Genomic DNA, 15,779 nt, shown 5'->3' with positions numbered 1-15,779 from the left:
GGACACAGTTGGACAACTATAATTAATAGATGGTTAGGATAATTTGGACTCCATTTCCCAAACCATTGAATAGACGGATAGGATCATCCAACAAATAGGACTTTTAATACGTGATGGGCAACCAAGGGCAGGACTGATATGACGGATGGTCTAGATCAATGGCTGAACTATTTGTGTTTTGGTCAATATGAGCCATCCATTTTCCTAACCATTGAATGTACGGTTACAATCATCCAACAAACGTGAATTTTATAATGACAGGGGATAATGCTAGGACCCACGTGATGGATGGTCAAGATCAATGATCAGACCATGTGTAGTATGTTCAATTGTCCATTTCCCTAACCAATGATGATAATCCAATAAAAGCGATTTATTAAGAAGGGCAATCAAGAGTGGCACGCAAGTAGCATGATTGATAACACCTGTAATTACAAGATTTTATTCAAACACATTGACGATATTTTCCAACAATTAAGCTCCGGATTCATCAATACATACTAGGTATTTAGATCATCTATGTTCTATGGTTTATAAGTAGTTGAGTTGGAAACCTTGTGCCAAGGCCCAGGCCCAGGCCCAGAAACCTCATGCTAAGTACCTGGTTCAGGGACATTTATTTGGGTGGGTAGACCTAATAAGGTGGTGTGGGATCCCTGACTGTGGGGCCCACTGTGATGTATGTGACTTATATTCACGCTGTCCATCCATTTTGAAAACTCATTTTAGGGCATGATCCAAAACATGAAGCATATCCAAATCTCTGGGTGGACCATAATAAAAGAAACAGTGGTAATGGACTATTAAAAACTTCTCATGGGCCACAAAAGTTTTGGATCAAGCTGATATTTGTGTGGTCTCTTCATCCAGGTCCTTGTGACCTTATCAACAGGTTGGATGGAAAATAAACATTCCGGTGGGCCGTGAAGATTTTAAGGACGGGATTCAGTCACTACTGTTTTGTGTGGTATAGTCCACCTATAGGATCTGCTTCATTTTTTGTATCATGCCCTAAAATGAGTTTTCAAAATGGATGGACGGTGTGGATGTAAGACACATACATCACAGTGGCCCCACAGTTTGGGTGGATCCGGGCATGCAGGCATCCAATAAAAACCCCAAAAGCTCACTTGCTAGGGCTGTCGATGGGCAGGGCTGGCCCATTCTGCTGGGGCTGAAATACTAGGCCCTTGGCTGGGCCTGAGCCTAAAATTTAAGCCTGTTTAATAACTGGGTCAGGCTCAGGTTTTTTGAGAGCCCAAGCCCCATCCATCACAGCCCGTTTAGAATTTCAAGGCCATTTTTGTTACATATCATGTATGATGGGTCACACTTACTGAACAGCTCAGATATTACAAGAAAGTGGGTGGGTGGGCTCAGGGTTGGGCTGGAATCAGGCTCAAGCCATTGCGGACGGGCTTAGGCAGACCTTGGCCCGGCCCATTAACAACCTACCACAATGGCCAATCCGGCTTCTTTGATGTCTATACCCCTTAACCAGCTTAGATGGAGCAACCCATAAACGGTATAAATGGCATACACGCACGTTAATCCTGACCTTTCAAATTGTGGGCCATTTTGGGGACAGCATTTGAAAAATCAGATTAATAGACGGATATAGTCAACCCATGTGTAGTGATCCAACATTTATCTGAAAATAAAGAAAGTTTGAATGTGTGGCGATCCAATTAATGGCAAAAAAGATGTAAAAAGAAAAAGAAATAATCCAAAACAAATCAACTATCGACATTCAAGAAGCAAAATCATAAACAAACGGATGGTTAGAAATAATGTAATCACTGTGATTTTTGGGCATATATCCTATGCAGTTAACAGCTAACCAGATTAGCAATGGCAATCATGGTTAAACGCTCGGAGGCGACTGGTTCGACCTACATCGAGTTCAGACTCGGCCGAGTTTGGGCAGTCACGATGAGTTGGAATGACATAGATGTGGTAAAACGGTCCACTTGATTAATGATATTTGATACAGTCTGCCCACTGGAACCCGTGTGAAAGGGAGCTCGTCAAAATGTCCATATGTGTCCGCTGTCCTCTGAAATGTTTTATGACGGCCTAGAACTGAGATGACACATCAAACCCACTTCTCTCAGTGTAATTGATGGCCCACAAATTGACTCTTGAAAACAAAAGAGATCAATGACCTACGTCAACAGTCAAATTCCCATCATCTAATGGTGCTGATCATCCAATTAATATGATTTTAACAGTTGCCCACTCTACCAAATGTTGATCGAGGAACTCACCGTCTCCAGCTGGGAACGGGCAGGGGCTCTAAGTGTCCACCGTGACTATTTATTTATTTATTTTTTATCTTTTCAGAATATAGGTCCAAAACTTGCGGCAGATCCATACAACAGATATTCATCATTTGGTATAGATCATTGGATAACTTGGCAGCCTGGAATTCATTTTATTCATCATTTGCTATAGCCTATAGATCATTGTATTGTATAACTTGGGAGAAATTAGTTGTGTTGGAAAGTGAAGGGACCGCACAACATGGGCCTGGAAAGATTTTCAACGGTGAACATTCTACTCTGATAGGATGATCCTAACTTTTGGGCTACGCCACGAAGACACAGTCCCTTTCCAATGGAAGGTCATGGATATCCACACGCGCGACACCGTGTCCGTGTACCGCAAATTCCCCAAAGCCTCTGGCGCACCCTCGTTTCGGTGGACAGAGGGAATGAAGGGGAAAGAGGGAGCAAAAACAAAGAGAAAGTGAGAAAAGGGTGTCATCTCATCTCCGTTTATCTGATCTGGGACGGGAATCCTAGCGCGCACGATAGAAAAACCGAATTCACAAGAAGAAAAATCATCATTAGAGAAAGAGAGAGAGAGAGAGAGATCCCATCTTCCTACACATTCAAAATGGGGGATCCGAATCTGGAGCTACAGGAATCGGGTTGGGAGGAATTAAGGAAGGAAGCCAGGAAAATCGAGGGAGATCTCGACGTCAAGCTCTCTTCCTATGCCAAGCTCGGTGCAAGATACACACAAGGAGGAGGTCTCTCTCTCTCTCTCTCTCTCTCTCTCTCTCTCTCTCTCTCTCTCTCTCTCTCTCTCTCTCTCTCTCCATTTTTATCTTACATTGATGTAACGATAGAAACCTGATAATTGTGTTTTTCTTGATCTCGCCTAAAAGCCAATTGAGATGGCATCGAAATGCATTCTGGATATGAAAGGTTAAGAGATATTTGGATCTGATATGTTAGAGATTGGCTGTGACTGTGAACACAATCCTGCAGATTCATGTGGTCAGGCATCTTTCGATTTCTACTTTCACGGTCGTGATTTGATTCTTGGATGATCAGTTTAGAGCATGTTTCCATGAAGAATTTGACAATTGTGACTGTTAGTGTTGTTAGGTCGGAATCACGAAATTGTACTTTCCTTGCCATTCATGTTGAAGGACTAGGATTCGAATTGAAAATTACATTGCTTTTAAGTTAAGAGTTGGATTCAGAAGGAACATAACTGCGATTTGAGGGTTACTTCCTCATTGTGAATCCTTGGAACTGTCATTAAGGGTGTGTTTTGGATGTCGCAGATAATGCTTCCTTGTATTTATACGAAGAAGTAGTTTTCACTAATGATGGTTTTTGTATATGCACCTTTAATGATGGTTTTGATAATGAGGTAGTAGCCTTAAAATAGCATTGAGCAGAATTGGCTATCCGCCCAAACTAGAAGAACAAACTCCGTTGCCTTTTGGAGCCGGTTTGATAGACTTCCTCTATTTTGCTCAATGCCAAATGGGGTTTCCATGCTTTCTAGACAAAGCTGTATTTGTCAAATTAAAGTGGCCTTTCACAGCCTAAGTGCTCCCATAGTGTAGACCATGCAGCATTTGACTCACAACCCCTTTGTAGTTGAGGTAGCCAACGACCCAAATGTAGCCAAGCTACTTGGAAAAGATAAAAGAGCACACTAGAGAGTCTTGAGGGCAATAGTCTTGTTTTGCATTAGAATACAAGAGAGCTCATTCTGAGGTTGGTTACAAATGAGGACCCCTCCTTATGTACACGTAAAAACCTTCTGGGGATGGCAAGGATGGCACATTCAATGATCATCCAACGGCCAGGAACACTCTAGAATCTTTCTAGGTAACTATACTACTCACTCTACAATCCCCTATATAACTATACTACTCTCTCTACAAGTCTCCCTTAGATAACTCCAAAACATTCTAGAAATCTCCACAGTACTCTACATAACTCCACCATTCTCTATGCTCTATGTACAAGACCTCTAGCATACAGCATGAGCTGAAATTCACCGCCCCTTGAAAAGCTCTGTGTGAATGATCGGTCAGGGTGCTACTTCGAGTGGACACAAATGTCATTTTGTGCTTTTCGACATGGCTCCTAATTGAATCGACAGCCTTTAGCAGCTTCAATCAATTATGTCAGTTGTTGAGGCTAAATGCAGTTAACTTCCTTATGAGCAAGGAGATGTCGATAAATAATGTAGGGGCATTTTCACACCGGGCTCAAGTGGGGTTGCCCGTAGGATGTAGGGGCACACTCGGGGTGGGCGGCCTGTGTGAGGCGGTACCCATGTGATTTGGGGCCCACGAGGAGGGTTCGGCCGAGGTCCTAACCCATAAGATGTGGGGCCTAGGCTATAAGATAAAGGAATTAATTCGTCATGCTCTAACATTTCGAGCTTTTAGAGTAAGTGGTTAATTGTCCTGCATCAAATTGGTATCAGAGTGGGAGGTCTCGTATTCAAGATTCCTCACGGGGGGTAATTAATGCAGGGACATTTTCATATCGAGCTTGAGTGGGGTTGCCTGTGGAATGCAGGGGCACACTTGGGGTAGGCGGCTCGTGTGAGGCGGGTGGCTTGTGTAAGGCGACACCCATATGATTTGGGGCCCACGAGGGGGGTTCGGCCGACCTCTAACAGTTCGAGCTTTTAGAGCAAGTGGTTAATTGTCCTGCATCAATAAAACTGTTGATTCTCGTCAACCTTAAAATCTCTATATTTCTTATTGAAGAGAAGGATAATCTTTCTTTTTGTTCGATGCATAGTCTTACTTTCATAGCATGGTATCTACCCATCAGAATAGGTTTAGAGAATGGACACTTCCATTGTAATAAGACCTCACTGGTGATAATAATTAAAAAAAGAAAATATCTTCTTTACTCTGTAGCACTCTTTATCTACTCCCACACTCTCCTCATCATTTGCCAAAATTGCAGTGTGTTTATGGCTTCTTGTGTTGTTGATGAATTGAACCTTTTTTGCACCCTCCCTCTTGTTCTTGGGCTGATGGCCAAAACATTTCCATTTTAGATGGATGGTATTCTCTTTGTAAATATTTGTGGTTGTTTTCACTACCATGGTCCCTCGCCAGCTCAGACTTGTTATTTTCATTTTATGACAAACTTCACTGTGATGTATTAGATGTGGAGATGTTTCCTTTCCATTAATTCTAAAGGGGTATTGGGATGTCCTTGTAAAGGAGGAGCGACCCAATTTGATATGTTACATTTCATGTGGGGCTTGAAACATAACACACAATTATTTGTGGTTAGCAGATGGAAAAACCATATCCCTCATAATGTGATTTTCGTTTCTGTCCAAGCACATGGCACTATGGCAGAATAGATAGTCATCCATTCTGCAAAAATAGCTGTTCACCCACAATTTGAGTTACACCCTAAGCCAACATCCGATGAGTAGCTATTAGATTTTCTAGACAATGTTTCATTTGATCCTCTAATGCTGGAAGGGTAGTCAAAGCTAAAATTTCAGTTTTGAGGAGTTTCAAATTTATGGGTGTAGTAATTGGGTTAGAGGTTATAGGGGATTAGGAAATAGGAGTAACTTAAAGCACAGGTTAGGGGTTGCAAACTATAGATGTCAATTTAAAGAATTGAATTGAATGGGTCTGGCTGAGAACTAGAAATTAAGGCTTATAAAACCAAGGGAATTAGAACAATGGTTGGATGAGGTTATATGCATATGAACCAAAAGGAAAATAAGATAGAGAAAGAAAAACGGGAAGGGGATAACTATAGGTTGATACACATAACCTGTGTAAAGGGTGAGGCACTCCTTATCTAGATTTGAATAAGACATTGCACCTTCTTTCAAGTCTTGGAGACGAACCAAAACGGAGGAAAATAATGGCCTGTTTGGATTGCTAGTTACATCAGTTATGTATTGCAAAAGTGCAATGATTACAAAATTCAAATGACAATACCTTATCTCCTAAAAACATTGCATTTGACCGACAATTCCCATTATTGGTTTATCGTGGTAAAATTGTAATGATGGCACATGAACTGACAGAGTTTAGTTGTCTTCTTGTGGTGCCCATGAACTGAACACCTTTAGTACCACCAGCCTCTTGTTCTTGGACCCTTGGCCAAAAAAATTCTATTTTAGATGGATAATCTGGTCATCATTCTCTTTGGGAATAATGTGGTTATTTTAACTGTTAACCTGCTACTTCACAATAACCAGCTCAGACTTATTATTGCCGTTTTATGACAAACCTAGCCTTGAAATATATATGTTTCAGATGCCCCAGCAAAATGTCAGGTGGGCAGAATATTTTTCAGCCCAAATTATGTAGGACCTGAACCATAATGAATAATGTTTTGGGGCTAAAAAATATGGAAACCGTATCCGCATATTGTCATTTCGGTTTTCTGCCCCTCTCCAAGAACATGGCAGAATGGGAATCATCCACTCTGCAAAATTATATTGAGTAATTGGGGTACAACCTAAGCCAATAACTGATGGGTAACAATCTTCCAAAAAAAAAAAAGGCATGTGAAATTGTAACGCATGTCGGTCATGTGCAGTCTCACTATATGCATGTGGCAGTAATCAAACCTTAAATTGATGAATTCTGTCCTTATGGCCAATCATTTGGCTCTTTGTAAATGGATAAACAGCTATTGCTCTTTAAATAGCATTCCTTTGGCACTCGGAAGATCTACCTTTGTGATTCTTTTTGTGAGCTATGGTTATACATCTTTAGTGATTGACTCTTGTGTATTCTGCTATTCTACATGGGTTGTTTTACTCATACGAGTTCCACCGAGTTAACAACTCAGTAGCAATAAATTCAAATATATAAGGAATCTATGTGTGGACTTCCATCACTCTTTAACAGTTTCAATTAATGAGGATGGCAAATGCCCTTCTTATTGACAATTACATTATTGGTGCAGGTTATGCAGATAATGGGTCACCAACTGTTGGATCCAGCAGGTCGTGGAAGTCAATGGAAATGGAAATCCAGTCCTTGCTTGAAAAGCTGCTAGATATCAATGATTCCATGAGTCGATGTGCTGCGTCTGCAACACCTACCACTTCAGTTACCCAGAAGCTAGCAAGGCACAGGGACATACTCCACGAGTTTACACAGGTTACTCTTTTCTTACTTTTACCAGATCTTTCATTTTGGTCTTGGTAACTTCATCTCTATTTTTAGTTCATCATGATATATCATTCTCCTATGCTTCTCTCCATATGAGTCCCTGGCGATCCAATCCTGTATTAGCTGGTTGCACTTCCATAACACTGTTTGCTCTCACCAGGATTGTATCATCTTATTCTTTGATCTGCTTTGGTGCCACTCTCAGCCTCATTAGGTCATTACTATTTTTTTTTTACAGGAATTTAGACGGACAAAAGGAAACATAAACTCCATGAGGGAACATGCTGAGCTTCTAAATTCTGTAAGGGATGATATCAGTGAATACAAGGTGAGGAAGATTCCCGTCATAAATTTCATTTGCCCAAGTATTCTATATTTTTCTATCTGACCTGTTTTATTTTCTTATGCTTCATCTAGGCAGCTGGGAGTATGTCACCTAGAATGCATTTATTACGAGAACGAGCTTCAATTCATGGAAGCATAAATCAAGTAAGACTTCATTGCTCACAGTATCATAGTCCCTAACTTCCCAAGTTGCTCTGTAGGCTTTTGACATAGGATGTGAATGAGAGAGAAAATAAGAGCAGAAGGATCTTTGTACAACCCACAATATTCAAAGAGGTTCATTTTTTAGGGTCTCCTCCCTTTGCCATAAAATATTTTCTCCAAACTCATGCATCTTTTTCATTCGAACTATTATTCATCAACTCTCTCATACAATTGCCTCAGAAGTCTTTATATTGGCCAAAATACAAAAGCTAGATCCAAAGAGATCCTACAAATCTAGAGTCTGCCATTTTTAAAGTCATATTCTAAAAATCCCTCAAGATACAAAGCTCCCAAAATAGAAAGCTACTAATGGCATGATGACACATAAGATCCTATTAAACATGGAAAATGAACAGTCAAGGTTGAGAGGATAAACAAAATAGGTCCAATCATCATCTTGAACCATCCATCCTATAGATCCAATATTGTATTGCTTATGATTCCAAAGTAGCACTTGGTTTGATTATTCTAATCATGTGATCTATGGCTCAAAAAAAAAAAAAAAAAAAAACAAATTGGCCTAATTCATAGGGTAGGATCATCTGATCGGCCTGATTCTTGCACCATGGCTTGCTCCCAATGGTACTATTGAATGAATGGTCCGAATTGATGAATGGGGATCCCACATGTCGTGCTTGCTTGCATTTCATCACTCTTACATACAATGGCCTTTAGAAGCCTTTATATTGTCTAAAATACAAAAATATATTCAAAGAGATCTTGTAAATCTAAAGATGATTATTTTTAGAGAAATCACATCTAAAGATCTACCTTTCAACCAACTGTCTTCTTCTGAAGCAGAAAGTCTAGAAAAGCCAATTTCAATGGAAGAGGTGAAGGTGGCAGTGGATTCATAGGAGGGGATAAAGCTCCATGTCCGGATAGTTTCCCGATGGCTTTTTTCCAAACCATTTAGGATTTAATCAAGGTAGACCATGGCTTCCTTGCCGAATTCTAGGAAAAGGGTCACTTGTCGACAGAATTAGGAGCTTCTTTTATTGCCATTATTCCGAAAGTTCAGGGAGCAGAATCCCTTCATGATTTCCACCCCATTAGTCTAATGAGAGGGCCATACAAGATTCTTGCGAAGATCCTAGCAACAAGGTTTCAAGTAGTTTTAAACAAAGGTATTTTGGATCCCCAGGGAGCTTTCATAGTAGGAAGAAGATTCTAGATAGTGCCTTAATAGCCATGAATGTTTGATGCAAGCTATAGGGAAAGGGAGAGGGGATTTTGTGTAAGTTGGACATCGAAAAGGCACACAATCATGTAAATTGGAGGTTCCTAGACACTGTGTTAGGTAGATTGGATTATGGGTAGAAATGGAGACAGTGGATGAAAGATTGTGCTACATCTGTAAGGTTCTCAGTTATGGTGAGCGGATCGCATAAGGGCTATTTTCGAGTTTCAAGAGGGTTGAGGCAAGGGGATCTTCTCTCCCCTTTTCTATTTGTGGTGGTAGTTGAAGCATTTAGCAAAATGCTAGATAAGGGTCAGTCAGTCGGGCTTATTGAAGCCTTTGGTGTGGGAAGGGGAAAAAGAAGAAGAAGAAGAGGGTTGCCTTTGATCTCTCACCTTCAGTTTGTAGAAAGGAAACTATCTCGATGGAAAAGGAAACATCTCTCTTTGGGGGATAGATTGACGTTGATAAAGACAGTATTGTCAAACTTACCAATTTACTTCATGTCTCTTTTCAAGTGCCTGGCGTCAGTTCTGGACAGATTGGAGAATTCGTGAAGGAATTTTTTTGTGGCAAAGAGTGGAAGTTGAGCATAAATTCCATTTATTAAAATGGGATGAGGTTTGTGAACCATATATGGAGGGGGGGAGCGAGGGTAAGGAATTTGGAGTAGATGTACCGTGCCTTTCTAGGGAAGTGGTTTTGGAGATTTGGAGTGGAGGAAGCAAGGCTATGGATGGAAACAATAGCTTGTAAATATGGCATTTGGGAAGGAGGATGGTGGGTAAAGAGCTCCTAGTAGGAGTCCGTATTGAAGATCAGCAGCATCGTGGTAGAAGGAGTCCGTATTGAAGATAGAGATATGATAGCTGTAGCAGCAGTAGCCCACTTCTGCTCGCTCCTCCAGTCCGATGGCTAGAAGAGGCCTCAACTGGACAATCTCCCTTTTGATTCAATATCAGAAGAAGAGGCTCCGTCGCTCGAGTCCCCTTTCACTGTGGAAGAAGTTAAAGTGGCAGTTGTCGGGTTAGGTGGAGATAAAGCCCCGGCCCGAACGGTTACCCAATTCTCTTCTTCCAATTGTTCTAGGAGATCCTATAAGAGGATGTGATGGCCTTCATTCATGAATTCCGTGCCAGGGGTAGGCTCTCGAAAGGACTTGGCTCTTCCTTCCTCACTCTCATTCCGAAGTTCTTTGGAGCTACAGCTTTTAAAGACTTCTGTCCGATAAGCCTGCTCGGGGGCCCCTATAAAATCCTGGCAAAGCTTCTGTCTACTCGGCTGTTAAAGGTTATAGGCAAGATCATCTCAGCAAACCAAAGCGCTTTCATCGCAAGGAGACAGATCATGAATTGTGCTCTAATTGCCAATGAAGTCTTGCACTCCAGTCACCTGTCCAGGTCAAAACATCTCCTCTGTAAACTAGATGTGGAAAAAGCGTATGATCACATCAATTGGTGGTTCCGGCAGTACCTGTTGAAGCGTATCGATTTTGGCAAGAAATGGAGGTCGTGGATAAGGGAATGCATTGGCTCTACTCGTCTGTCTATCCTCCTAAACGGCACGCTAAGAGGCTTCTTCCGGAGCTCTGGAGGGCTAAGGCAAGGGGATCCTCTGTCTCCGTTCCTGTTCCTCCTTGTCGGGGAGGCCCTATCCAAAATGCTCCATCAAGGTTAGTGTTCAGGCATCCTCAACGGTATCGGCATCAAAGGCCTTCCTGCCCCTGTCTCACACATACAATTCGCTTGGAAGGTTTGGATCAAAATCATTGCTCGTTTTGACTTACATTGGATGATGTTGGGGTCCATTTCGAGCTTGTTTTTATCTTGGACAAGTGTCGACCAAGAAGGAAAGAGATCATTTGGAGGAAACTAGTGATGACTGGTGATGGCTATTTTGTGGGAAATATGAAAGGACAGGAATGATTGTTGTTTACAAAACAAGAAGGGGTCGGAGATGGATATAATTGGGTGGGTCTCTTGTATGAAGGGGGTAGACCCAAATGATTGGCCTTTTTTTTTAGCTAGTATGTAGTTTTGTTTTGTTTTTTCTTTGACCTTTTGCTCTTTACAATAAATCATTGTCAATTCTCCCAAAAGAAAAAGGAAAAGTAAAAACAAAAAAACAAAAGAAAAGCTCCCTCAAGATACAAATCTCCCAAATTTCCTAAAACTGATTATGAATTAATGACACGTAAGATCATATTAAAATTCTGCCTAAAATGTTGATTAAATAAAGATGATGAACAATCAAATTACAACCACACATGGAATCCATACCGCCTTAAAACTTTCTTTACACAACTCAATGCGTGGGGCCCACCAAATAAGCTGGAGGACCCACAAATTGGTCTTTTCGTGACCCATATCTCCATCACATGCTCGTGCAATCGTACCTGCTTGCATTAGCTTTCTTGGACAAAGATCAAGCACTTTTGTTGTTGTCATTATGATTTTTTTTGAGATGCGGATGTTGCAAAACCCAGTAGTAGAAAATAACTTGCATTAATGGACAAATTTGTTAGGGAGATGCATTGCAAAAAAAAAAAAAATCACTAATGTGAGCTGCTTGTCCCTTCACTGGCTGTTGCTTTTAGGATAAATCTTTGAATGGCACAATAGCCAATATGGAATATGTTTGGTATGCATTTCTCTGAACTGCTCTGATTTCTCTGGAATGGATTTACGAAGCTTGAAATGGGCATATATTTTGTTTCCTATCATCTTTGATAACTATATTGTTCTATAGATGTGATTTGTTTGGGTCCCTATCAATAAAGTCTATTAGGGTTGGCTTCAGTGATATGGATGCTTGCAAGGTAGTGATCACATCAATAGCTGCGTGGACTGAGATTGGAATGTGACATCACTAATGAAATTTGATGGCACATCACACCCACCCAAATCTCAGAAATGGGGTTTCTATAGGGGGAGATTGCCCATCCTTATAAGGTTCATAATCAAAGTTTTACCATGCATGATGATCTGTAGAAAAAGTAGATGCTAGTGATTGTTCCAGTTTGATCGAATAGCCGTCATGACGACGACATAATATATAGTTTCAAAATAAGATTTCACGGAAAGATCTCTCAGCTTTGATCCCATTTATTTGTTTATTTATTTATGTTGTCCAACCCACTTTGCATTGCAATACATGTCATTAAGTACATTTAACATGTCAACATACTGGTTCAACAAAACCATCTATTCAAATTGATAAACTTGGTTCTTAACAACTTAACTCTGCAGTTTTCCTGACATTTATCCACTAGACTCTCCCTATGGATCAAGTTGACTCAACCCTCTCGTAGAACAAGTGACTTGATTTGAACCGGGTGACTTGGTCCAATCATTAAGTTGACCCAACATCTCATCAGGATCTGGTTGGCTCAGATGAACCCACAAGTCTTGATAAAAGCTGAATGAAACTGAAAATTAGAACTCATTTGTCTAGCTTCTTGCAGTCCTTTTTAGGTTTTAGACATGACTGGCTTCCCATACCACTCTGGTAGTGGTTCCCCCATTGCATCTACTCATTTCTTTTGGTGGGGCATCAGTGTCACTGCCTCTCCGATCACCGTGGTAAAGGCATTCTATCCCTGGCAATGCGTCAAGGGAGAGTGGGTAGCATACCCACTCAACTTCCAAACTGAGTGTAAAAGTACTAGACATTTTAATAAAGCCAAACTAAATTTGAACTGGATAATTCTTTTCTGAATTTCTGTCAGTATGAAATCTTGAATTATGTAAGTGGCTTTATGCCGGCTTCATGAAATCTTGAACTGGATGATTCTTTTTTCTTTTTTCTTTAGCATCCTGCAAGTTGTATGCATAACTAGTGTTCTAATTCATCTGAGTCACCTATCTTCCTAACCCACCCTTCTTTTGTGTTCTTTGTTTACTTGTGATTGCGACTTTACAATATCTACGACTTTCACCCTTTCTTTTCTACTCTTGGTAGAAGGGAATTTGTACTAGTGTATTACCAAAAGTAGAAGTGTGGGTGTTTCTATCAATCAGTTGGGTGTACATGATGGCTCCCATGGTAAAATCTTGACATCAGAATTATGGAGAATTAATGTCACCCAGAGTGCAGAACGCATCCAAATTGGCGCGATACCTTATGTTAACATCTCCATTCCCATGTCATACCCATAGTTACTAAAACACCATTGGCAAAAAATGGTAGGGAAATGTTCACATCTAATTTGGTTTCTGTCCTGTAAAACTGTCAAAAATCCATGCAAAGAAATGGAATGGTAGGAAAAAGGAAAAAATAATAATAATAATAATCAGAGGATGAAAATTCATGTCCAGTTTCGACTAAAAACGTGAGTGAAAAAACTATTTACGCATGTACTTGCATAAAAAAGTAAGTAGGAGGATTATTTATTACTTCTTTGTGCATACCAATTTTGACAAGTAATCAAATAGAGTTAATGTCATTCATTCCTCTCCAATCCTTATTTCCGCATAATGCCATATAATTTGATCCATTTCCACTGAACTTTCCCGCATTCCGCTTATTCTATCAATTGATATGATGACACCCATTCATCTTTAAATCACCCTCAATAATTAACTGTTTTAATGAAGTGAGTTTTTATATGAGAAAAAATAATAATAATAAAAATGTCTCTTATTTTATACAACCTTGGATAACGACTTCTATTATTATTATTATTTTTTAAATTGAAAGGGAACACTATCAGGGATTGAATCCTGGATCACTCACACACACTACTACAGTCTCTACCAGCTCATCTAACGAGACAGAGACTTGGAAATAACAGAGTTGTTAATATTAAAGAAAATATATGTTTTTTTCTCTAAATATGGAGTTTTACTAATTGTGTTCATAAGCACATTGGACATAGTTGAGAAAAAGAAAACAGGGAGCATTTCATGTTCTGTTTCTAGAAATGTTTCCCATGTAATGTTTTGTTTCGGTCGTTCTCTTCATTCGTTGTGCCCATTTGGCTTAGCTGCTATCACTGGCAGAAAACTGACTTGCGTAACCTCCTCTCTGTGAGTAGTGGATCTTGGAAGATGAAGTTGATTGCATGTAAGATTGTTCTTGTAGGTGATCGTGCTTTCATTATCCAAATAGGGAGTTTCTATTATCATGCATCTGGATATACAAAATAATCTATGACTGCATTGGCATCTTGCCAGCCTTTCTACTTTGATTAGTAAAGGAGATCCATCAAACTACAATCTATAGACTTAATTATGGAATATTCCATCGAGTTTCTACTACTAAAATTTTAATGTACCACACTTTTTTGCAGATTGATGATGTCATTAGTCAAGCTCAAACGACGAGGTTTGTGCTAGGCTCTCAGAGGACTCTGCTCGGAGATGTTCAAGGGAAAGTCAAGCAACTGAGTGACAAGTTTCCTGTAATTCGTGGCCTTCTAGGTATTTGTCATTTCCAACTTCCTTCTACTTGCTATGTTTGCTTTCTTAAAGACAGCAGGGCATGACACTTCTCATGCACTTGCAGGTGCCATCAAAAGGAAGCGTTCCAGAGACACCCTTATCCTCGCTGCAGTGATTGCCGCTTGCACATTGTTCCTTATCATCTACTGGCTTTCAAAGTAAACGAAATGAGGATCTGTTTTTGTAGATTTGGGTCTGCAATTTTCTTGAAATAAAAGACTAAGACAACTCATTTTTGCAATGCCTCAACAAAGATGAATTTACAGTATATAGGGTTGCCAACAGATAGGGAATATAACAATTACACCTTACACCCCTCTCTCTCTCTCTCTCTCTCTCTCTCTCTCTGCCCTGCGGCTATATACAAATTGTACTGGAATTTTGTGGTATTGAGCTCAGCTTACTTGGCATCACAGAGGCCAGTGGTTGGATCACAGAACCCATCCCGATCAAGCAGTTTCTTTGGTGGGGCACTTAGCAGTGGTGAAGATGGGGTACCATAGGCACTACGGCGACTGTTTCCACATCCGAGACTTGTTCTTGTGCTGACCCCAGTTATGGGATTTGTCCCGCTTGCATACTTGCACAAAGCCTGCATGCATGAACATATAAACAATTTGAATGAAACTAGATAGAAAATGCTAAGCGTATATAGTACGTTCATTCCTTTAAAAGCTGCACATGTAATGGGCATTGGGTTCTCATTGGCTATAATGAAGCTAAAATACAAGAAGCAGATAATAAGGGTGCAACTCGGCCGGGTTGGGTCAGGTCAATGGTCAACTCAAGCCGAACCTGACCTCAAGAGGACTCGACCCGAATTTCCAACCTGACCTGACCCAACCACAAGTGATTTTTGCAGCATGACCTAACCTGGCCCAAATTTGCTCAACTTGAACCCAACCTGAATTTGAAATTGGGTTGGTGTTTCCAACCCGAGGACCTTGACAACCTGACCCAAAATGGGTTTCCGTCAATCGTGTATGGATCAACTAAGTTGCAACCTCAGTAGATATGAGTTAAGAGTGCAATTCATTTGGTTACTATCCAAAGAAAATGGCATTGGGGCAAAAGTAACAAGGTCAGTTTGCCTAGAACTTGTGAAATTACTATGAAGTTAAAAATAATAATAAATAAATAAATAAAATAAAATAAAATTACAGTTGAAACAGTGGCATCT

At 40.3% G+C, this 15,779-nt stretch overlaps 2 protein-coding genes across 4 annotated transcripts in view; one reads left to right on the top strand and one right to left on the bottom strand.

The window, feature by feature from the left end:
- Positions 1-2,675: 2,675 nt before the first annotated feature.
- On the top strand, positions 2,676-14,910 carry LOC131248342 (Golgi SNAP receptor complex member 1-2). The gene is made up of 6 exons (XM_058248597.1): positions 2,676-3,034; positions 7,221-7,417; positions 7,668-7,757; positions 7,847-7,918; positions 14,449-14,578; positions 14,664-14,910. Exons 1-6 carry the CDS (start codon positions 2,899-2,901, stop codon positions 14,759-14,761), a joined length of 723 nt encoding a protein of 240 aa, XP_058104580.1. The 5' UTR covers positions 2,676-2,898; the 3' UTR covers positions 14,762-14,910.
- The window catches only part of LOC131248343 (thylakoid lumenal protein TL20.3, chloroplastic), a 16,839-nt gene continuing 15,818 nt past the window's right edge, over positions 14,759-15,779 (bottom strand). For all 3 annotated transcript variants that reach the window (XM_058248598.1, XM_058248599.1, XM_058248600.1), the window contains exon 7: positions 14,759-15,191. In XM_058248598.1, coding sequence (XP_058104581.1) covers positions 15,000-15,191 — 192 coding nt within the window. In that variant the 3' untranslated portion in view covers positions 14,759-14,999. The remainder of the gene's footprint in view (positions 15,192-15,779) is intronic.

This window comes from Magnolia sinica, chromosome 6 (genome assembly GCF_029962835.1).
Source record: "Magnolia sinica isolate HGM2019 chromosome 6, MsV1, whole genome shotgun sequence".
In the NCBI taxonomy this organism is placed as follows: Eukaryota; Viridiplantae; Streptophyta; class Magnoliopsida; order Magnoliales; family Magnoliaceae; genus Magnolia; species Magnolia sinica.
Note: the sequence above shows the minus strand (reverse complement) of the source record. Positions and strands in the feature narration are given on the sequence as shown.

What these genes read in the sequence shown, in the direction of transcription:
- LOC131248342 (XM_058248597.1), top strand. Translation starts at nt 2,899, where the DNA reads ATGGGGGATCCGAATCTGGAGCTACAGGAATCGGGTTGGGAGGAATTA. An exon ending in AAGATACACACAAGGAGGAG is followed by an intron (nt 3,035 to 7,220) that starts GTCTCTCTCTCT and finishes TTATTGGTGCAG; the next exon opens with GTTATGCAGATAATGGGTCA. An exon ending in TGTAATTCGTGGCCTTCTAG is followed by an intron (nt 14,579 to 14,663) that starts GTATTTGTCATT and finishes ATGCACTTGCAG; the next exon opens with GTGCCATCAAAAGGAAGCGT.